This window comes from Peromyscus eremicus, chromosome 23 (assembly GCF_949786415.1).
Source record: "Peromyscus eremicus chromosome 23, PerEre_H2_v1, whole genome shotgun sequence".
Lineage (NCBI taxonomy): Eukaryota > Metazoa > Chordata > Mammalia > Rodentia > Cricetidae > Peromyscus > Peromyscus eremicus.
Window position 1 is genome coordinate 19997672 of NC_081438.1, and position 23510 is coordinate 20021181.

Consider the following 23510-nt stretch of genomic DNA (forward strand, 5'->3'; position numbering starts at 1 on the left):
TCTGGGTTCTATTCTCAGCACACAGGCTATACAACCAACGAACCAGTACAGATGGTTAAACATACCCTGGCCTATTAACTAAATCCTTAGTGTGCCCCTCAGCCACCGTTCAAAACAGCAGGCTATGGGCTGGACAACTTGCAGAAGTCAGTGGTTCTCTTCTACCATGTGGGTCCTGGGGATAGATAGGTCATTAGACTTAGGGGTATGGGCCTTTACTGGCCATCTTGCTGGCCTGAGAACCTATTTGAACAAAACAAAACCCAGAAAGAAACACCTTATTTGTGATATCTGGCCTTTGCCTCTGAAAATTAAATTTCTTGTGTTGGTTGGTTGTAGGTGAATGAACTCTAAAAATAGGGGTTGGGCACAGGCCTATAATTCAGGAAGCCGAGGCAGGAGGATCGACTCTGAATGGGAAGAAAAAAAAAATTGAAAACAAACCCAAAAAAACTGTCTCAGATCTTTATTTATATTTAATATTCACTGGTGTTTTGCCTGCCTGTACGTCTGTGTGAGGGTAGCCCTGGAAGTGGAGTTATAGACAGGTGTGAACTGCCATGTGGGTGCTGGGATTTGAACCTGAGTCCTCTAGAAGAGCAGGCAGTGCTCTTACCCATCAAGCCATCTCTCCAGCAACGCCCCCCCCCCCCCAATTGTGTTTTTGAGATGGGGTTTCTCTGTGTAGCCCTGGCTGTCCTGGGCTCATCTGTAGACCAGGCTGGCCTTTGAAGTCAGATCTGCCTGCCTTTATCTCCCAAGTGCTGGGATTAAAGAAAGGCCTTTGATTTCAAGACCCTCAAAACACAAACCAAACCACAAAAAAACCCCAAATTGATGGTTAATACTATCAAATTGACAGGATCTAGACTTACCATGGGAACAAAGCTCTGGTCACATCTGTGAGAGTCTCTAGATTGGGTTTACTGTATGGGCTGGGGCCCTGACAGAATAAAAGAAAGCTTAGCATCTGAATTCATCTTTTTCTGCTTCCTGACTGCAGATGCAACATGACCTCATGATTTTGCCACCATGCCTGCTCTGCTGTGATGGACTGTCAGTCCTCAAACTGAGCTAAAGTAAAACCTTTTCTTCCTTAACACGCCTCTGTCAGGCAGTTCATCACATCATCGAGGAAAGTACCTAATACAAAAATCAGACCCAAAAGGAAGCTGTCTAGAAATGCAAGCCAGAGCTTAATAAAAATAGGTTTATTGATTATGTATCATTTTAGCTATACTAACATATATTATAAACTTTTTAAGAATTAGTATTAATGACTTTATATATTTTACCAAGAATAATCTAAGTCAGTTGTGGTACCATGTTTGTTGAAAATTCAAAATTTCCCTAGTCATATGTAGAGAACCAGGAAGTCTTCTCCAAGCTCACACCCCTGACCTGGACTTCGTATGCAAAAGCACCACATCTTTGTCCCAGCAAACACTCCTCTTTGTCATACAGACCTCTCTCCAGTGATCTATCACATACTAAATCTGCCTTCTTATCCCCCAGCATCTCTGATCTTTCCTGCGGAACTATAAAGGCATAGACAGCAGTGAAGAGCTGTTCTGGACACTGTATTTTGGGTTTGTCCTTTTTGCTGGAAACCCCAGTTTACAACAGAAACACCCAGTACCTAGGTAAATGTTTAACACAAGATTGGAAAGTGGCACGTTGCTTGAGCAGGGCTTTTGGCAGGTCACAGAAACAACTGCTGCTGCTGGGAACAAAGTCCTCTGTCGTGCTCCAGCAGAGGAGCTGGAGAGTATCATGTCATTCGAATTTCTCATCTCCTTCCTCCACGTCTTTCAGACTGAGCACTTCCAGAGAACCCTTGCCTTTGGTTTCCTTTTTTATTAGCTCATCGATTTCTCGGAAGCAGCCTGGGTCGATGAGACATACCTGCAATGATTATGTAGCTGTTTACCAAGGGAGGATGGATAACAACACAGAATAAACTCAGTTTGAATGCTCAAGGCAGACCTATGGCTGTGTTCTAGGTGTTGCTCACACAGTGGAGGCCTGCTAAGCATCTGTTGTTGGCCTTTGGGAAAGGCACTCACCCCTGTCTGAATACTCATCTGGCCAGTGCTGCAGCTCACAGTGAGAGCCAACATCAGCCTAGTATTAAGACCTTGGGTTCAATAAAAAAAAAAAAAAAAAAAAAACCAAAAAAACCCTGGGTTCAATCCCTAGTACCTCCTATTAAACACATACCCAGATTCCCCAGCTGTAAAATAAAGGGGTTGTAGCAGACTATGGTCTTCTCCAGGCTGAAATCTAGCATTAGACCAGCAGTTCTCAACCTGTGGGTTGTGAGACCTCTGGTCACCTAAGACCATCAGAAAACAGATATTTACATTATGATGCATAACAGTAACAATTTACAGTTAGGAAGTAGCAACAATAATATGTTTGGGAGTCATCACAACATGAGGAACTGTATGAAAGGGTTGCAGCATTCGAAAGTTGAGAACTACTGCGTTAGACCCTTATAGGTCAGTGACAGTCACCTCCACCTGTGAAGCAGACATACTAAGAAGCCATGGTGGGTTCTGAAAAGTTCAGATGTTACAGTGTTGGTATGCTGTTTCTCAGCAACAAATCCTCTCATTGCTAATGCTTAAAACATGTTCTGGTAGAAAGAAAGATGGTAACTTCTAGTCTCAAGTTTACTATGCAGCTGAGGATGACCTTGAACTCACCAGAGTGCTGGGATGACAAGTGTACACTACCTGGCTCCACTTTTATTATTAGTTGTCCCATAATAGAAGACTCGGTGTAAAATATATCTTACTACTTAAAAGAATATGAACACAACCAACATAATTCTAGTATGAATAACTTGAGCAAATAAAATCGTGTGTGTACTTAACTGCAGTATCCTATTTACACCTTGACATGTTAGCCTAGCCTGCAACTTCTTAATATTGTTACATGGTTTGAATATGAAATGTCCCCAACAGGCCCATGTTTTATCTCCAGTTGGTGGTACTAATTTGCCAAGTCTGGAAACTTGAGGAGGTGAGGTCTACATGGAGGAAGTAGATGTCTGGGGGCCTGTCTCTATAGGGTACACCTGGTCTCTGTTTCCCTCTCTTTCCTGTTCTGCCTGTGTGTATGAGGCCAAGCAGTCATGGACTGAACCTTCTCAGACTGAGCCAAATACACCTCACGTCCTTATTCTGTTCTCTCAAGTCTTTGGGTCACAGCTAGGCAAAAGTAAGAAATGCAGCACTTAGGATCAGAAACTAAGCTTTTCTGGTAGAACGAAGCCAAGAATAATGGTTGAGGTTCTAATCTCGGGGCCCAGGGTGCACCGCTGGCTCCCCACTGCCATCATCTTACTATCTCTAGCTGCTGGCTGTAGTCCTCACTCTCCACGACCTTCATCAGCGGCTTCAGCTTCTCCTTCAGCTTCTTGCCCTCATTCAAGGGCAGGATGAAGCGCAGCCGCATGTGGGCACGCTCGATCTTCATCTTCTCTTTTAACTGCTTTATCACTTCCAAAGCCTGTCACGACACAACGGGGAGTGCTTATTATTTAGATGCGTGTTGCACTGACTTGTATGTTGACGTGAACATAGCTACATTATGCCAGTGGGCTCATGGCCAAGACACAGGCAATCCTAGAAAAGCCTAGAGAAGTGAGGTCATGGAGATAAAGTAACTCTGCTTTGGAAGGAAGCACCGTCCAAGGCTGGGAATGTTCTGAGGACATCAAAGAGCGCTCACCTGCTGCTTTGTGCTCTTGTTGGGTTTGACCGAGTAGTGGATGTCCTTCATGGCTCTCTCGATGAGGATAACCGTGTAGGGCCTTTTTGTTTCTGGGTTCACACATTTGTCTGCCACAATGGTTGCAATATCCCTAAACATCTGCTCCAGCTGTGTGTGCCGTTCTTTATCTGACACTTGAACTTCTCCTTTAGTCAGAATCTAAAAATGGCAGAACATAGAGAAAGCCCCCATCAGTTTTAGTGATCTTTCTCTACTGCACAGAATTAGTTAGCAGGGAGGAAATGAAGTTTTATTCTCTGCAGCTGCTCATGTGGAACCATCTGCTGCCTAAATCCAGCACTGCATTATAAGCAGCTCCAAGATCCCGCTTGTGGGCCAGCTAGAGAGAGGGGAGAAAAATCCATCTAGAGCAGCAGTTCTTAATCTGTGGGTTGCAACTTCATATAAAATACCCTGTATATCAGAAATTTTTTTCTTTTTTTTTTTTTTGGTTTTTCGAGACAGGGTTTCTCTGTGTAGCTTTGCACCTTTCCTGGAACTCGCTTTGTAGACCAGGCTAGCCTCGAACTCACAAGAGATCTGCCTGCCTCTGCCTCCCGAGTGCTAGGATTAAAGGTGTGCGCCACCACTGTCTGGCATATCATTTACATTATGATTGTTTTGTTTCTTTTTCTTTCTTTTTTTTTTTAAATACAGGTTTCTCTTTGTAGCCTTAGCTGTCCTGGAACTTACTCTGTAGACCAGGCTGGCCTTGAACTCACAGAGATCCACCTGCCTCTGAGTACTGAGGTTAAAGGTGCACCACCACCACTCAGCACATTATGATTCTTAACAGTAGCAAAATTACAGTTTTGAAGTAAGAAGGAAACAGTTTTATGGTTGGGGGTTTGCCACAACATGAGGAATTGTATTAAAGGGTCACAGCATCAAGAACCACTGTTCTAGAGGCATCACACACACCCCCCCCCCCAAAAAAAAAGGACCTGGGTTCAGTCCTTAGAACCACCACAAACAAACAAACAAAAAACCCCCAAAAAACAAACCACAGGTAGGTATGAGTTCGAGGCCAGCCTGGTGAGCATAGCAAATTCCAGGCCAACCAGAGCTGTACAGTGAGTCTGGGGTGGGGTGGGCAGGAAGCACAGTAATGTAAAAAGATGTGATTTATTAGAAAAGTTAATTTCTAAAGTTTGATTTAAAAAAAAATCCAGAAGCTGGATGTGGTGGTTTCCTTTGTCTCCAAAAAAAAAAACAAACAGAAAAACAAATACTTTGGAGTATTCCAGGACAGCTACTTGGCTCTTCGTTAGGATGGAGAACCAAGCAGTCATGTGGCTCCTAAGGAGGCTGAAGCTGGGGTCCACTGTCAAGGCCTTAGAATGCAAATTGCAAGTTTCCGTGCCCCACCAGCCTTACCTAAAACTGGCAGAAATGCTTTGAGAACCATCAGCAGAGTTACAGAAAAGTCACTCAAGATAAAGAGACCCCTCAGACAAACAACCAACTTTCACTGTGAAAAAGATCACATAAGACTGTGAAGGCACAGAGTAGGGCTCCTGCATCCAAGGATGCCGATCCAGAAACAGAAAGTTCTTCCCTGTCTATCCTCTACATTTTGAGAGTTTCGACCTGCCTGAAGAGGACCAGACTGCACCCCTCCCCTTGAATGGGGTAACCCTCACCATCCTGAACCGGGTGAGAGGACTTGAGAAGCTGCGGCACATGCACCCTCTTTGCCTCTAAAGAGGCCCTTTCCACCATGGCAAGCTATTTCATTGCTGTCTCCTTCCAGAATTTTCTCTGCCACCTGTTTGTTGCAATACCCATTTCAACTTCTTAGTCCTCTTGGTTTATGTTGTTTCAATAAAGCTGTGTACGCATGGCAAGCAGACGCCTACTAATACTGTAACTGGTATTTCCTGGAATTAAAGCAACAGAAATCGAATATTTGTGTTAAAGTGATACTGGAGGAGCTGGAGAGAAGGCACAGTGGAGTGCTTGCTGCTCTTCTGGAGGACCCCAGTTCAATTCCCAGCACCCACACCAGGGGCTCACAACCCTTATAACTCTAGATCCAGGGGATCCAATGCTGTTTTCTGGTCTCTGCAGGCACCTTGCACAAATGCGCACACTCACTTGCGATACACACACATAAAAGATAAACCAGCTGGGCATGGTGGTGCACAACTTTAATTCTAGCACTCAGGAGGCAGAGGCAGGTGGATTACTGTGAGTTTGAGGCCAGCTTGGTCTATATAATGAGTTCTAGGCTAGCCAGAGCTACAGACTGATATACAACCCCCCCCACCCCAATGTTATACTGGAGCTGAGTGTGGTGGCCTGATGCAGGAGGATCAGAAGTTCCAGTCCAGCATAGCTATCCAATTGGGTTTGATGTCAGCTTGCACTACACAGTGAGCCCGTCTCAAAAAAACAGCAACATACAAACAAACACCGTACAAAACTCCCAAATCTTCCAACAACATAAACTGGGAAAAAAAAAAGCTAAAACAACAAACAAAAACTCATCAAGGAAGAACAGAGGTCTTGATGTTGCCTACGAACATGGGAATGAGCTATGTTGCAATTGGCAGAACCTACCTGTTTGCAGATTTCAGTCTGGTCATCTGTCCCAAATGCACTGATGAGGTCCTCTTTCTTGGCGACCTGACCTTTGGAAACATTTACAAACACTGAGTGGGTCTGCAGAACTTCATCAAGGTCTTTTTCCCTTGAAAGGGCAGGAGAGAAAGTCCCATGTGAATTCACTGGACAGTTGGAAATCCATTCACACAAAATTCAACAAGATAAATGGCAAATGTCGCTCGTCTGCAATCCCAGCCCTTTAGGAGGTGGCGGCAGAAACTGGGAGTTCAAGGACAGCCTCAGCTATATAGTGTTCTGTGCTACCTTGTCTCAAAAAAAACAAAACCAAAAGAAGAGAAACTGAACGTTTTTTCTTTTCCTCTCTCTCTCCCCGCTTCCCCAAGGTGTCTACCTGGCAGGAACAATCTCGGACTCAGGACAGTATCTGTAATCTCTCACTTAATTACGGAGAAAAAAAAAACCGCAAAAAACACATCATTGTTTTACGCAAAGAAACTGAGGGTGTGGTAGGGTGTGGTGCTGAGGGCATCCATCCTGGAATCCCGTCCCTAGATGGCAGTAGCGAAGACACTACGCACTTGGATAAAACTGGGGATTCTGAGGGGTGTGTATGTGACATCGGCTGTACTAATTTCATATTTGTAGGATCAGCTTCCCGATTACTATTCCAGGAAAATGGCCATAGTATGTTTCTTTTCTTTGTGATCGTATTTGGAGTATATCGGATTCCCGTCTTAATCATTTATCCGAGAAGCTCCCCTAATACCACACACACGTTCCAGGTTGGCCTGGAACTCACAGCAATCCTCTTGCCTCCTGAGCGCTGGGATTACAGGCCTAGGCCACCAGGCCCCAGCTAGGACGGAGTTTCTAGTTGGCAGTTTCTGACACCAACAAGATCCCAAACCAGAAGCCAGTTCGAATCAAGCAAACGCGGCCTGAAAGGTACCCATCGCTCTCAGGGGCCGCGGTTAGAGAGGCCAGGCCTCCGGGTAGCCCGAGCGCTGGACTCCGGGCACAGGATCACTCACACGCCACTCCGCCAGCCGACGACCTTGTTTTTATAGCAGGCGATTTCGAAGCGCTTCCCTGCCCGCTTCATCCGCACGACGGCCACATTGGTCAGTCGGATCTGGTTGGTCGGGGTGAAGATCGACATGGCGGCTGCTCACAGACTTCGGGCTCTCCAAGTGCTCGGCGGTAACGACCCCGCGGCGCGTGGAACCCAGGAGTGTTAGGCTCTCCGCTGACCTACGCCTCAGCGGCAGTCCCTACGCACCCGCCTGCCCTACTGCGCCTGCGTCAGGCGGTGCACTAAGGGGGCAAAGGCTAAGAAAGCAACTACGCCTGCGCAGTGAGGCTTTTACGCCATCCATCTCCGCCCTCAAAGGAAGGCGTCCTTCGATGACGTCATTCACGGGCGCCTGCAACGCCTATTGGTGGGTGAGTAATGTTTATTGACCCGGTGGAAACGTGGTGTTCTAGTGCAATAGTTCTGCAGAATTCAGGAGCTGCATTCATTTTAACCTTTTTAAGGAGAATTTTAGTGAGAAAGGAGGAGAAAAAAAGTGTAATGAGCTTCCATCGTCTTGCTTCAATAATTATCAACGGGTTTCCATTCCTATTTTATCCTCTCTTTATTGTATTATTTTACCTTTTTTTTTGTTTTGTTTTTGTTTTTGAAACAGAGTTTTTCTGTGTAGCTTTGGAGCCTGTCCTGGAACTCACTTGGTAGCCCAGGCTGGCCTCGAACTCACAGAGATTCGCCTGGCTCTGCCTCCTGAGTGCTGTGATTAAAGGCGTTCGCCACCACCGCCCGCCTGCTATGGTATTATTTTAAAGCAAATCACCAGGTGTGATGGTCCTCACATATAACCTCAGAATTTTTCAGGTATCGATAAAGCTATCAGGAGTTCAAGGTCATCCTGGCTTACACAGAGAGTTTGAAACGAGCCTGGGCTACTTGAGATCCTGTTTCATCACCTCTCGCAAAGCATATCATCGCGTGGTTTTAGCCTTAAATACTGAAGTACATACTCTTAGCAGACACTCCCAGAGACATCTGCTCTAAAACCTCAGGATCATCTACTATTCACTTCACATTCTATTTTCCACACCTAATCAATGCCTGTTACAGTCGATTTATTACAGTTACGATGCAAATGAGTCCACCGACCTGGGCCACTTCCTATAGTCAATGTCCTTTTTTTGTTGTTGTTTGTTATTTTGAATAAAGTCTTACTATGTAACCTAGGCTGGTCTCTAACTCATGTGTGATCCTCCTGCTTCAGTCTCTTGAATATTGGGATTAGAAGAATGCGCTACTACGCCGGCAGTATTTGGTCTGTTTTTTTTTTTTCTTTTCTTTTCTTCTTAAGATTCCTTTCTTTTCCTCTCATGTGATCATTCTTTTGGCCTGGCGTAGTGGCCTATGCACTCGGGAGGCAGAGGCAAGCTGATCGCTTTGTAAATTCGAAGCCAGTTTGTTTAACATAGCATGTAATTACAGCCAGGGATACAGGAGAGACTCTTGCTCCAAAGAATAGCTGTCCTGAATCTGGTGATGCTCCTGCCTCAGCCTCAAGAGCGCTGGATTTACAGGCCTGTGTCAATGGGCTGTCATTCATTTCTTTCATTCATTTACTTAATTATTTTGAGACAGGGTCTCTCTACATAGCCCCGGCTTATGTAAGTCCTGGAACTCATTACGTAGACCAAGCTGGTCTCGAACTATGAACTCACAGAGATCCGTCTGTCTCTGCCTCCTGAATGCTAGAATTAACAACAGTCTGCACCACGCCAAGGCTGTGATTCATATTTTGGTAGTACTTTCCTCTGTCCCGCCTTTTCCCACTCTAAGGCAAACCGAGCTTCCCACAGGCCCGCCCCTTTCTACTCTGAGCCAATCCGAGAAGGACAGGAAGTGCTCCACTATCTTTCCCAGCGTTACGAGCGGGGCTTCCCTCTGGTCCCGCCTCCTTTCCTCATTTGAACCAATCAGAGAGGAGCTTTGAGCTTCCGCTAGCTCGGTCTTCTCCTGGGCCCGCCTCTGTCCTCTGTGGCCAATGCGGGCGGGCTTGCCGACGGCATGGCTTCCCTGGTTCTGTGAACCCCGTCCTTCTGCTCGCAGGCCGGCGGTGTCTGCGTTTGCTGGCGACCTGCGGGGCTTGGGCTCCGCGGAGGATGGGTGAGGACGGGCTGGCCAGAGTCTCGGGCGGGCAGGAGGAAAGCTTCTCTCCCCACACAGGGACCATAGGTTGTTGCACTAGGTGTTTTACTTTTGTATTTTATTTTTCCCTCTGTCGTTTCATTATATTTTTGTTTTTCTTCAGAAAGGGCCTTGTTTTGTACTCTAGGTTGAGCTAGAACTCACTGTGTAGTTCAGGAGAGTTTGAGACTCACGGTGTAGCCCAGGTCTGAAACTCATTTGTGTGGCGACTGGCTTGGCACTCAGTATGTAGCTGAGGCTGCCTTGGAAGTCACTACCCAGGAGGATAAGGAAATTGTCATGTAGCCCAAGCTAGCCTCCACATTTACAGTGTTCCTCTTGCCTCAGCCTACTGAATGCACATATTAGCGGGGGGTAGTCACTACTGGGAACAGGGAGGACCAATCCATTCTCTTAACTAGTCTTTTGCCTTTCTAGGACTAAGGTATATGTTTTGAAGGAAACTGGCCTAACCTCAGAATGAAAAAATGGCTCCCTCCTTATACACATGTTTCAAGACTTGTGGGTCTGTAAACTCAGGTTTAATAGACCCACAAGAAATTTCAGGTTTCAAGTCCTTTGAAATTTCTTTCAGCTTCAGTGTTTAAGGCAAGCCTCAAATTAAAAAAAAGTTAGGTGTGGGCTGGAGAGATGGCTCAGTGGTTAAGAACACTTGCCACTTTTCCAGAGGGCTGGGGTTCAGTTCCTAGCATCCACAAGCACCTGTAACACCAGCTTCAAGGGATCTAGTGTCTTTGTCCTTCATGGCTTATTGCACACACGCACATGTGCACATATATATATGCAGGTACACAAGCCTACGCATAACTAAAAGTTAAAAAAGTAAATATAAAAAAAAAATCAGGCCGGTGGTGGCGCACGCCTTTAATCCCAGCACTTCGGAGGCAGAGGCAGGTGGATCTCTGTGAGTTCGAGGCCAGCCTGGGCTACAGAGTGAGTTCCTGGAAAGGCACAAAGCTACACAGAGAAACCCTGTCTTGAAAAACCAAAAAAAAAAAAAAAAAAAAAAAAAAAAAAAAAAAAAAAATCAGGGCGCTGGGCATTGTGGTATATGCCCTTAGTCCCAATACTTGGGAGGCAGAAGCAGGTGGATTTCTGTAAGTTTGAGGCCAACCTGGTCTGAATAGTGAATTCCAGGATATCCAGAGCTAGAGAGAGCCTCATAAAACAAACAACAAACAAAAGGATAGACATGGTGCTGTTTGGATAGTGAGACAGGAGGATTGTTGTATGTTTGAGTGTGGCCTGGTCTCCATAATGAAATCTTGTTTCAACCAAAAATAAATCAACCATCGAAATTCTTAAATTGTTAAATATGAAGTTTGCTTTTAATTATTTTTATTTTTCTTTTAATTTTTGATTTTTATTTTTCAAGACAGTTTCTCCGAGTAGCCTTGGCTGTCTAGGAACTCAATCAAAGTCAAGAGATTTACCTGCCTCTGCCTCCTGAGTGCTGGGATTAAAGGCATGCACCACCATTGCCTGGCTGCTTTTAATTCTTTTTTTTTTTTTTTTTTTTTTTTTAAGATTTATTTATTAATTATGTATACAGTGTTCTGCCTGCATACATGCTTGCAGGCCAGAAGAGGGCACCAGATATAGATGGTTGTGAGCCACCACGTGGTTGCTGGGAATTGAACTCGGGACCTCTGGAAGAACAGCCAGTGCTCTTTAACTGCTGAGTCATTTCTCCAGCCCCTGCTTTTAATTCTTGAAACATCAATGGGCATCTTTGTGTGTGGCTGCATGCATTGTTACATCTGTGTGTTGTTTTACACTCAGGTCCTCCTCTGGATGTGTGGGACTTTTCTTCACCTTTGCTGTTGCTGTGGGTGAACAGGTTCTACATCTATCTGGGCTGTGCTCTGGGAGTCACTCTTTGGATCTGTGTCCAGGTTGTCATCAAGAAGCAGGTAATTGGGGTATCTTTTTCGCTCTCACTTTCTCCCCTTAAAACATTTTATTTTTAATTGGGTTCCTATGTGTCAGTATATGCACGTGAGTGCAGTGCCTGTGGAGGCCAGAAGAGGGCGGTGGATCTTCTGGAGGAGTTGTAGGTGATTGTACCTGGATATAGGTCCTGGGAACCAATCTGGGGTCCTCTGCAAGCAGAGTATATGCTTTCAGGAGTTGGTTCCTTCCTTCTATCATGTAGGTTCTAGAGATTGATCTGCAGCCATCAGGTTTGGCCACAGGGCCTATGCCCACCTACCCATCTAGCTCGTGAGATAGAGTTCTGTTATGTATCTCTGGCTGGCCTGCTGCACACTATGTAGCCAACTAGCCTTGAACTCTAGGCAGTCCTCCTGCCTCCACCTCCTGACATTCCTAATGCTCATAGGAACATTAAATCACATTTTTGTTTGTCTAGATTTTTTAAAATTTATTTTATATCCCGACCACAGTTTCCCCTCTCTCCTCTCCTCCCATTCCCTCCCCCCCACTGTCTAGATTCTTTTTAATACCTTAATTTTAGAGACTATGTTATAATGGACTAAGTCAGAATCAAGATTTTTATAATGGAATTTTAATCTACAAAGAGAAATAGCTGGGTGTGGTGGTATATTCCTTTAATCCCAGCACTCGGGAGGCAGAGGCAGGTGGATCTCTGTGAGTTTGAGGCCAACCTGGTCTACACAGTGAATTCCAAAATACCCAGGGTCATGTAGAGAGACCCTGTCTCAAAAAACCCAAACCAAAACAATAAATAAATAAATATAAAGGAGAGAAAAATAAAGCTGTTTTGCACCCTTCAGGGAATAGGAGAATCCTTCCTTACAACCACTAAAGGTCAGAACATAAGAATGCACAGTTTGCCCTCCTTATTCTGGTGGTGTTCAGGATTAAACCAAAAGAATAGAAAATATTTGGCAACTGGGCTGGGGAAATGACCCAGCTGGTCAAAGCTCTTGCCATGCAAACCTGACAACCCGAATTCAATCCCCAGAACCTACATAAAACCTCGATGTGGGCTGGAGAGAAGGCTCTGCAGTTAAGAACATGTGTTGCTCTTGCAGAGGACCCAAACTCCGTTCTCAGCATCCATGTCAGGTGACTTATAATGGTCTGTAACTCTAGTGCTGAGGGATCCAACACCCTCTTCTATCCTCCATGAGCATTTGACTCACAGGTGTGCTTGCGCACGCACGTGCGCGCGCAGACACACAGACACACAGACACAGCCAAACTTCTTTATCAACTGTGCAGATCTCCTTATTTGCCATGTGACCTTTTCTTAGATACTGTTTCTATTCACCTCAGGAGAGAGGGCTGTGGCAGACTAAAGTTAAAGGAATGTTTTCATTCAAGTCGGGCTTTGTGAGCCTGTCAGTTTATTGGGGATATTGCCAGCAGCTCGAGTACCACATGGGAATCTGTATCACCAGCATGGGTGATGACTGAACATCTCTGAAGGCTCCTGCACACCTCACAGGCAGCTCCATGGGGAGCTCTTCTCCCCAGCAATCGTCTGCTGCTTACATAACCATGGTGGGGGCTTCTTGAGTCTCCTAAATTTGTGAGTTTCATGCCTCTGTTGAGCCTCCCTGCCAGAAGGAATGTTTTAGTTTGGAGAAAGGAGTTGACAATAACATTCTCAAAACCAAACTGTAAAAACTATATAACATTTTCATTGGATCAAATGTGTAAGTATCTATAGATGGTTTAAAGTCTCTGCAAGGAGCCGGGCGGTGGTGGCGCACGCCTTTAATCCCAGCACTCAGGAGGCAGAGCCAGGCGGATCTCTGAGTTTGAGGCCAGCCTGGTCTACAGAGTGAGATCAGGACAGCCACCAAAACTACACAGAGAAACCCTGTCCCTCCCCCCAAAAAAAACCCAACCCCCCCCCCCCCAAAAAAAAAAGTATCTGGGAGGATGTGTGTAAGTTCTAAGTAAATTCTATGCCTTTTTTTTTTTTTTTTTTAAATGAGACATTTGAAGTCAGGGTGGAGGGAGCAGGCTTGTAATCTCAGTACTTTGCAGGCTGAGGCAGGATAATGATTAGTCTGAGGCCAGCCTGGGCTACACAGGTAGACTGTATCTCAAAACAACAGCAACCCCCTCCCCCCCAAAAAAAAAAGCCAAAGGAAATTACTTGAATATTGTTGTTGGGGTGTGTGTGTGTGTGTGTGTGTGTGTGTGTATGTATGTGTATATCCTCTGAGTGTAACAGTTGGCTTCATCAGAGCCTGTGACTGCTTGCAAGAGACCTCTGGAGATCAGGCTTGGTGACTTGATTTTCCCTTCCAGGAGGAGAGGTGGTCCGAGACCCAGCTGAGATTCTGGTTGCTTCCCCAAACCTCATTTCTCTTGGCCAGTTGTATGTAATATTGTTCTGATTACACATAGCCTTGTGGTCTTGGAAGGTGCTGGAGTCTAGAGATTGTGGGAGGTTACCTGAGCAGAGGACTCCACCCCACAGCTGTAGGGAAGTCATCCTCCATTCTGGGCTGGGACTTTAAGGTCCTCAGGTTGGGCTTCGGTGGAATGGTTTGTTGTTGGAGTTCACAAAGGAGGGGTAGACATTGTGTACATCTCCCTAAGGGAAGAGGTCCTGTAGCTATGTGTGTCCATCTGTCCTGGAACCAGTCCTCCATAAACAGGTAGGCTACAGCTTTCCTCTGCAGGGAATGGGTATATGTAAGTTTGAAAAAGGTGGGTCCTGCCTTTTAAGGACCCAGTGAGATCACAAGGATGAGTTGAGGGGTACACCCAGAAAAATGAAGAGAATCACAGAGTCAGAGTCCGAGCTCGTTTTTATTCCTCCCAAAGTGAGGGAGAGTCTTGATGGATTCCCTTCTCTTCTTTACCTTCAAGGTCACTCGCTCCCAGCAGAAAAGTGTCCCAGGAGCTACCGGCAGCTCCCTCTCCCTTCAGAAGAAGGAGTCACATGTGTCTGGAGTGAAGATTTTCTACGGTTCACAGACCGGCACTGCGAAGGTGAGGGCTTTGAACAATGCCTCTCCTTTGGTTTCTCAGCGTTTAAAGAAAATTCCAGAAACCTCCTTTAGCAGTGAGTTTCGTCATTCTTGCAGTCCTTCCATTCTTCTCTCTGTTCCTTTCTGGAATGGTGGATGGCTTCCTTCTGTTGGATCCAGTGTCTGTAGGTCCTGAGCTCGAAGGGCCCCGAAGCCCTTGTCTGCCTCTGGAGGATGGAGATTCTGGCCTTGGGGATGGGACGTGGGCTTCAGGCACATCCAACCCTGAGACACTGTGACATGACATTGTAATCTCACATGTGAGAACCTCACAGTGAGGGAGAAAGATTGCCGAACACTGGTAATGAAGCATGTTTGAGGTTTTTTTTTGGGGGTGTGGTGGGCTGCGTTTGTAGTTTCCTTGTGCCTGTGCCTCTTCTTTTGGTTAGAAGAGTCATACACTAGTGAAAAGTGACTCACGATGATGGTGTTAGGGATGGGTCCCATCTCTGGCAAGTTCGCACATCTATTCGATGCAGTCAGTGTACTAAAGGCAGGGAACGTAGATGGAACCTACCATAACAGTGGATTCAAACTGGAGATGTGTGGTCCGGAGTCCCTTCCTTGGCTTCTCTTCGCGGATCCTCGTGTCACTTGCTTCCCTGCAATGAAGGTCACAAATGTTGAGTGCTTTCTAGGAAAAGACTGAGTAAGGCTACCATGAGAATGAATCATTAAAAAAACAAACCCAATACAACAAAAAAAGCAAGGGCTGTTAGTTTGTGTGCTGCTAAAGAGGGTCCTACTGCCCTCTTGTGGATATTATACAGAAGAGCTGTTTTATTTTGAGACCGTCTCAGGTGGCCTGTTCAGGATAATATTCATTATCGTTATTCATTTAAAAAAATTTATTTATTTTAGTGTGTGTATGAGCATGTATGTGGGCACACGTGTGGATGCCAGAGGACAACCTGCAGGAGTCAGTTCTCTCCTTCCACCGTGCAGATTGGGGGTGGGGTTTAAACTCAGAGTATCAGGTTTGGCAATAAGTGTCTTTACTCGCTGAGCCCTCTCACTGGCCCCAATCAGAGCCTTAAAGTCTTTTTGTTTTTCAGACAAGCTATCTTTTATGCCAGGAAGACCTCAAATTCTCTGTGTACCAGAGAATGACCTTTGCTGAGTAATTCTTAGGCTTTATCTTGACATATTAATCACACAATGACTCCTTTTAATTGGTGGTCATTGGTAATTAAATTCCAGTCACATGGTTGGGGTTTCTGGCTGCCAGCCTCTATCCTGAAGCCGTTTAAGGGCCCTCTCTGGTGAGTCATGTCACTGGCAAGATAGTAAATTCGGGTTTTTTTTGAGACTTTGTGCTTAGTAACAAGGGTCAACTGCTTATCTTTTCATATATGCTCTTGTACTGATGATGTGTAAATCTAATTAATCTTATCAGTAAAAACCAGGAGTCAGATATTGGGGTAAAAACCTGAAAGATCAAAGCAGCAGGGGAGCAGCCATCAGTGACTTCCTACCTCTTCTGTTCCTCCAACCAAAAGGGCCGAGATGCTAGCCTTGCCTTACCACTTCCTGTCCCCCTCCCTACAGTCCTCCAATCCTCCAGTCCACCCTCTGACTCCAAGCAAGCTTTATTTGTCAGAACACAAAGAAAGTATCACACAACATACTGACAGTCTGTGTATAGTGAGCACGCTCTCCCTGCCCCAGCCTGTACTCTGTCCATCCATCTGAGTATTTTCTTCCATGGTGCTCATCACTGTCTTGTATCTTCTCCTGACTCTTGTCCATCCATCCAGTAAGCCAGAAGCTTCTTCAGGACCAGGGCTCCGTCCATCTTGTTGGCTGCCGTGCATTGTTGCCTGGAAGTGAGGCTGGCATGTTGAGTGCCCAGTCAGTGAAGTGCCTATAGCTGACAGTTAGGGGTCATAGGGGCCATGTCTTGGGACTGCCAAGCGGAAAAAAAAGGAGGGTGTTTTTCTTGAGTGTCAAAACCTGCCTGGAAATTGAACTTTCCTCCAGCATTTGGTTCCTTCCTGTGCTTGGGAGAGCTGACAGTGTGTTCCTTGGGGTTAGAGGGCAGCTGCCTCCTGGGCTCTGCTGCCTCTGCATCTTCCTCCATGCAGTAATAGCTTGTCTGTTTCCTCCCTCCTATCTCTTGCTGTAGCTGACTCCAGCCCAGAGCCTCCCTGGGTTCTGTCAGACATGACATCGCCTCCAGGACTTCCTCCTGTCTGTCAGCTAGCTTCTCATGCCCCACCCCTCAGCTGTGTTTGTACGCATGTGCATGTGGTAGCCAAAGGACAACCTGTGTAGAGGTCACGAGCGTAGCAGGCTTTCTTGGACCGCCAGCCCCCAAATCATGACATGGAGACTATTAATTATGAATGCTCGGCCTTAGCTTAGGCTTGTTTCTAGCTAGTTTTTTTTTTTTTTTTTTTTTTTTAACTTTAGTTTACCTCATCTGCATACTGTCCATCCTGCTTTCCTGCTTCCTCTGTGTCTGGCTGGCTGGTCCCCATCTGGCTGGCCCCTGGCTGGCTGGCTGGTTTCCCTTTTCTCTCTACCCACCAGCCCCACCTGTCCCTCCTCTGCCTACCTATTATCTGATCAGCTTTTTATTAGACCGATCAGGTGCCTCAGGCAGGCAGGGCAAAACAGCAACACATCTTTACATAAATTAAACAAATGCAGCATCAAACAAAAGCAACACATCTTTACTTAGTTAAACAAATACTCCCTTGCACAGCACATGGGATCCTTGTGCTCACAGATAAGCACTAGGGAAACTGGGAATGTTAAACAGGCAGGGTCATCTCTTCAAAGGAAGAGATGTATAACCTGCTTTCCACCCAGAAGGCTAGGAATGGATGTGGTTAATAGCCTGGTGACCTCTGTGCTGTCTGTAGGGCCAGGCCACACCTGACTCCTCAGGCTGTTATGTTTATCCCAGACTCTTCCTCCCTAGACCCTCATCTCGAGCACTGTGTCTTAGTCAGTACAGCCCATCTTTATGGGAGGGGGCCATATGCACTTTGAAAAGAGTTTCACTGTAATCATGTCTTGAAGCTTTGTTGTACATGTGGGACCGAGTTAATTATCATCAGGAAAGTTATTTTCCAGAATTGTGCTGGGCTTAAATATGGCAGAAATAAAGTGCTTGGGCTCTGACTCTAGAGGTTCGAACCAGCACTGGCTGCTGAGTCTTGTTGACCTGGACTTCCTTCTGGTCTCACTAGGATTGACACTCTGCCACCCCCCCAACAAACAAACAAACAAACAAACAAACAAAACCTTGGATGCTCTTCAGGTGCAGTCTACCTTGTGTTTTTGAGACAGGGTCTCTTGCTGGCTTGGGAGTCTCCAAATAGGCTAGGCTGGCTGGCCAGCGAGACTCAGGGAGCCACCGGTCCCTGACTTCTGGATGCTGGCATCATAAATACATACCATCATGCCTGGTTTCAGCTGCTTTTTCTTATTTAAACATTATTCTCTCTCTCTCTCTCTCTCTCTCTCTCTCTCTCTCTCTCTCTCTGTCTCTCTGTCTCTCTCTCTCTCTCTCTGTCTCTGTGTGTGTGTGTGTGTGTGTGTGTATCTATGTGTATCTATCTATCTACATGTGCCAGAATGTACAGGTGGAGGTCAGAAGATAGACTTGGGTGTTTGTCCTCATTTTCCACCTTGTTTGAGACTGGGTCTGTGTTGTTTAAGGCTGTGGACCACGGGCCAGCTATCTTCCTAGCTTCTAGGGATTTTTTTGTCTCCAAGTCCCATCTTGGAGGAGTACTGGCATTCCATTGTGTGCTCTTGTGTCTGGCTTTACATGGATCCTAGGGATTTGAACTCAGGTCCTCGTGCTTGTGTGGGAAGCACCTTGCCCACTGAGCTATCTCCCTAGTCTAGCTTCATTTTAAAAAAAAAAAAAATTATTGCTTTTATTCAGGGAGAGGGTGTGTGTGTATGTGTGGGCGTGTGTAGGTCAGAACAACCTGTGGGAGTTGGTTTTATCTTTCTTTTCTTTTCTTTTCTTTTTTTTTTTTCCGAGACAGGGTTTCTCTGTAGCTTTGGAGCCTGTCCTGGAACTCACTTTGTAGACCAGGCTGGCCTCGAACTCACAGAGATCCGCCTGGCTCTGCCTCGCGAGTGCTGGGATTAATGGCGTGTGCCACCACCGCCTGGCAATTTTATCTCTCTACCTTGTTTGTCCCAGGGATCTCACCTAGGTCATCAAGCGTGGGTACAAGTGCCTTCCTTTATGCGCTGGGCCATCTCACCAGCCCCCAGCTTCTCTATTTCCCATCCTCTTCACAATTTTTCTATTCCTATTGGGCAAAGTCAGTGTGGATTTAGCCCCGTACACACCTTTATAGACTGGGAATCTGACTCAGTGCCTCACCTCTGTAAGAATACCCCGTTCATGATGAACACTCGGGACAAAGTTGCTGGAGAAGCATCCACCACAAGTGCCGCCATGATCCTTTGCCAGCTGGAGCAAACAGCAGCTTTCCTTATTTGGGCCACTGAAGAGTTATTTTTCATTTTCTCCCCCCTTTTTAGGGATTTGCAGTGACTCTTGCCAAAGCAGTCACCTCTCTGGACCTGCCTGTGGCCGTTATTAATCTGAAGGAATATGATCCGGACGACAGTCTGACAGGAGAGGTCGGTGATTGTCTTTGTTTTTTTCTTCAATTGAAACTCCCAAATTTGGGGCTGCAGAGATGGCTCAGCGGTTAAGAACTCATGTGGCTTTTGAGGAGGATCCAGGTTTGGTCCCAGCACCCACCTTGGGTGGCTCACAGCTGCCCATAATTCCAGATCCAGGGAACATGGTGCCCTCTTGGAGCCTCGTTGGGCACCTGCACTTATGTGCACATACCCACACATATACACACAATTAAAATAAAAATGTAAAACCCAAATTTAATTGATCACCTGTCCTGTGGGGTTATTAGAATTTCCAAAATAAATTGAATTTTCCTGCTGAGCCATTTCAACTGGAAGCTTTTCCACTATGACTCAGAAACTTTGATTTATTTGTTTTTTGAGTCAAGTTCTTGCCCTGTAGCCCTGGCTTGACTTCAGACAGAGGCAAGCCTATTGTCTCTGCCTCTTGAGAGTGCTGGGATTCCTGGTGTGCCACTTCCCTCAGCTTGAGCCAGCATTAAGAAATGAACTTCACTTAGATAATTAATAACTTTTGTATTATTATTTTTTACAGATTTATTATGTCTTTATTTTTTGAATATCAGTATTTGCCTACCTGTCTGTCTGTAAGTGCACCATGTACATGGCTGGTGCCCGTGGAGGCCAGAAGAAGGCATTGCTGAACCCCCTGAAACTGGAGTTGTAGCTGGTTTTGATCCCCCGTGTAGGTTCTGGGACTAGAACTTGGGTCCTTTGTAAGAGCGGCAGGTGCTCTTAACCACTGAGTCACTTCTCCATCGTGTCTTGATATTCTTATAATCATTCTTATTTCTAGTATCCTTCTGATGTATATACTGTTTTATTTAGATCACTAGTAAAAATGTCTGTGCCTTCCTGCTTGCTACATACACGGACGGCCGCCCTACTGAGAGTGCGGAGTGGTTTTGCAAGTGGCTGGAGGAAGCGGCTAATGATTTCCGCTTTGGCAAAACTTACCTCAAAGGTCTGAGGTATGCAGTGTTTGGCTTGGGAGACTCTGCCTACCGGAGCCACTTCAACAAGGTGGGTGTGTTATAGGACCAGTTCCTTCTTTATCCAAAAGACAGACAGACAGACAGACAGACAGACGAAGTCTCACCCATGCTATGTGTATGAGAGTGAACCTACAAACTTTGCTGCTTAAATTACTGTTATTTTTTAAATTTTACTTTATTTGTATGGGCATTTTACCTGCCTGGATGTCTTTGTAGCACTTGTGTGCCTGGTCTCTGTGTAGGTCAGAAGGTGTTGGATAGCATGGAGCCAGAATTACAGACAGATGGGAGCCGCCATGTGGGTGCTGGGAACTGAACCTGGGTTCTCTGTAAGAACAGCCAGTTCTCTTAACTACTGAGCCATCTCTCCTGCCCCAGTAATAGTGAATTATTACATTAATATTGTTCCTTTATGGTGATGGAACCTAGGGCCTTGAGCATGCTAAACAAGCACCCTGCTGCTGAACCATGCTCCCAGCCCCTCACTGGGGGGTCCTAGGCAGGTGCTCTTCCACTGAGCCACACCCCAGCTCCTCACTGGGGGATTCTAGGCAGGTGCTCTACCACTGAGCCACACCCCAGCCCCTCACTGGGGAATTTTAGGCAGATGCTTTGGCACGTAGCTGCATTCCCAGCTAGGATGATTTTGAATTTCCCACCCTTGTGCCTTCAACTCCTCAGAGTTCTGAGAATACAGATGTGTGTGCCATCACACCTGGTTTGTGCAGTGCTGAGGACTGACCCCTGGGTCTACTGTGCATTAGGCAAGAGCTCTGTCACTGAAGTATATCCCTAGCCTTTTTATTTTGGGACAGGGTCTCATAAGTTGCTCAGGCTGGCCTTGAACTTATTTTGAGTTCAGGCAAACCTTGAACCTGAAGATCCTCCCACCTCTGACTCCTAAGTAGCTAGGACGCCAGGCCTGTACCACGAGGCTCAACTTGGAGCTTGAAGATCATTTTGTGGCCCTGTGCTGTGCCCTTCAGCAGCCGCTCTAAGCAGGGCTGAGTCACTGGGTTTCTGCAGTGCAGACTGGAAGCCTGCTTTAGAGGACAGACTGGGTTTTGGTTTGTGTATTTGTGGGTTGTGGGTTTTTCAGTCTCTCTCTCTCTCTTCCCTGAAGGTCAGCACGAATGTTGACAAATGGCTCTGGATGCTCGGCGCCCAGCGGGTGCTCACCCGAGGGGAGGGAGATCGCAGTGCAGTTCAGAGCAAACATGGCAGCATCGAGGCCGACTTCACAGCCTGGAAGGCCAAGTTCCTCTCCCGGCTGCAGGCCCTGCGGAGGGGGGAGAAGAAGAAGACCTGTAGTGGGGACTGCAAGAGGGGCAAGTGCGAGGCCACCCAGCCCGGCTCAGGAGAGACGCGCCCTCACCTGCAGGGCGAACTGCACCCCAGGGGTGCGGAGGTGTGTGCTTCTGTTCCTTTCTCATTCTGTGTGTGTGTGAGAGAGAGAGAGAGAGAGAGAGAGAGAGAGAGAGAGAGAGAGAGATAGAGAGAGAACGAGCGAGCACGTGTGCCTGTCCTCTGTGTGTCCCTGTGTGTGTTTGTGTGATTGTGTGGCTATACCTGGCTTCACCTCTGCCCTAGTTAGAAGATCTGAAACTCAGGTGCAGCTATTTCAGAGAGAGCGCAGCTTGTGACTTACACCGTGTGCTAGCCATGTGCTAGATACGTGCCCCTGCCTCTCCTCCTCCTCCTCTCCTTCCCTTCTCCTCCCTTCTTCCCTCCTGCTCTCCTCCTCTTCCTTCTCTTCACCTTCGTCACCCCACCCCACCCCACCTCACCCCAGTCTCCTTCTCTCCCTCCCTCTCTCCCTCCCTCTCTCCCTCCCTCTCTCCCTCCCTCCTTCCCTCCCTCCTTTTTCACTCCTCCCTCTCCGTGTTCCCCTTCGTTTGACAGGGTCTGGCTCTGTAGCCCAGGCTGGCCTGGAACTCGTTATGTAGCTGAAGCTAGCCTCGGTTTCTAAGCACTGGACTGGAAACTCAGGGCCATGATACTCAATCTTTTTTTTTTTTTTTCTACATGGAAAGTTTTATTAGTGGTGAAGGGGAAGGGAGGGAAGAGGGGGAAAGGGAGCTCAGAACTGCCACGTTGGTGGGGAGAGGGAGGGAGGAAGTATTTGTGGCACAGGATCTCAGGGCCAGGTAGTGGCGCACTCCTTTAATCCCAGCACTCTGGACGCAGAGGCAGGCGGATCTCTGTGAGTTCGAGGCCACTCTGGTCTAGGGAATGAGTTTCAGGGCAGCCAGCGCTACACAGAGAAGTCCTGTCTTTAATAACAAAGCAAAGCAAAACAAATAACTAACAAGAAAGAAAGAAAAGAAAAGACAGGATGTAGTCCTCACTGTTCCAGAACTAACTATGTGCACCAGGGTGGTGTGGAGTTCACTGCCACCGAGTGCTGGGGTCAAAGGTGTGCACCGCCACGCCCAGCAGTTTCGCAGTACTGTGTCAGTTGAGACCCCACTCTACCCAACCTCAGCACCTGTCCGCTCTTCAGTTTCTCCATCTTCCTCCTGCTCTTCCATCTCTTCGTTACCAGGGTGTGGCCGCACTGGTGTCCTTGGTGCAGAGCCTAGGTGCCGTTACCCGGGCCCAGCCAGCATCTTGTCTTCCCTAGGGTACTGTAGCTACTCCTTTCTGCAGTCTGCGGACTGCAGTTATCCTGTCTGTTCCAGGCATACACAAGCTGGAGTGCTCCATTTTCAGACAAGATTTTAAAAATGGGGTCCCCTCCCCCCATTTTCATGTGTGTGAGAGTGGTGTGCATGTGTGTGTATGCATGTTTTTGCATGCTTTGTGGGCATGTATGTGTGTTTGGGCACACATACACATGTGTGGATATGCATGTGGATCCAGAAATGGATGTTGGGAATCATCCTTAGTCATTCCTGTACCACATTCATTGAGGCAGGGTAGCTCAATCAAACCCAGAGCTCAGAGAGTTACGGCTAGTAGCCAGCTTGCTCTGCACTCCAGCCAGGCTGGAGTACGGTGGGCTGTCATGCTCATCCGCCATTGATGGGGATTCCAGGGACCCGAACCCTGCACAGCAAGCCTTTAACCGCCACACAGTTTCCCGAGCCTCCTTCAGCCACTCTAGAAGCCTCTGCCATTTTCCTTCCAGGATGTGATCTTCCCACATCTCTTCCCCACCCCCACGCTTTGCTTCCCAGTCTGCTAGTAATTTCTCAGTGGCTTCTTGTTGCTGTCCACCTCCCACCAACTAAGATGTCTTTCCTCATCCACCCTTACAGCTTTGCTTCCCTAATGATTGGTCAGTTGTTCTGTGATGGAGGCAGCCTCCTGTGGCTACTG

At 46.8% G+C, this 23510-nt stretch overlaps 2 protein-coding genes across 2 annotated transcripts in view; one reads left to right on the top strand and one right to left on the bottom strand.

The window, feature by feature from the left end:
* Nucleotides 1-1559: 1559 nt before the first annotated feature.
* Sbds (SBDS ribosome maturation factor) lies at nt 1560-7659 on the bottom strand. Its single transcript, XM_059249423.1, has 5 exons — nt 7380-7659; nt 6343-6472; nt 3739-3939; nt 3352-3516; nt 1560-1905 (listed from the first exon to the last, which is right to left on the bottom strand). Exons 1-5 carry the CDS (start codon nt 7505-7507, stop codon nt 1777-1779), a joined length of 753 nt encoding a protein of 250 aa, XP_059105406.1. The 5' UTR covers nt 7508-7659; the 3' UTR covers nt 1560-1776.
* Nucleotides 7660-9366: 1707 nt separating this feature from the next.
* The window catches only part of LOC131898250 (S-adenosyl-L-methionine-dependent tRNA 4-demethylwyosine synthase TYW1), a 79859-nt gene continuing 65715 nt past the window's right edge, over nt 9367-23510 (top strand). Inside the window, exons 1-6 of the mRNA XM_059249365.1 lie at nt 9367-9535; nt 11360-11490; nt 14393-14515; nt 19069-19170; nt 20023-20217; nt 21313-21597. Coding sequence (XP_059105348.1) covers nt 9532-9535; nt 11360-11490; nt 14393-14515; nt 19069-19170; nt 20023-20217; nt 21313-21597 — 840 coding nt within the window. The 5' untranslated portion in view covers nt 9367-9531. The remainder of the gene's footprint in view (nt 9536-11359; nt 11491-14392; nt 14516-19068; nt 19171-20022; nt 20218-21312; nt 21598-23510) is intronic.

Bases quoted from the DNA above. Each gene is read 5' to 3' on its own strand.
- Sbds (XM_059249423.1), bottom strand. From the start codon at position 7,507: ATGTCGATCTTCACCCCGACCAACCAGATCCGACTGACCAATGTGGCC. The intron at 6,473-7,379 runs GTGAGTGATCCT...TGCCCTTTCAAG, and splicing joins GTCGGCTGGCGGAGTGGCGT to GGAAAAAGACCTTGATGAAG. The intron at 3,517-3,738 runs GTGAGCGCTCTT...GTGTCGTGACAG, and splicing joins ACAAGAGCACAAAGCAGCAG to GCTTTGGAAGTGATAAAGCA.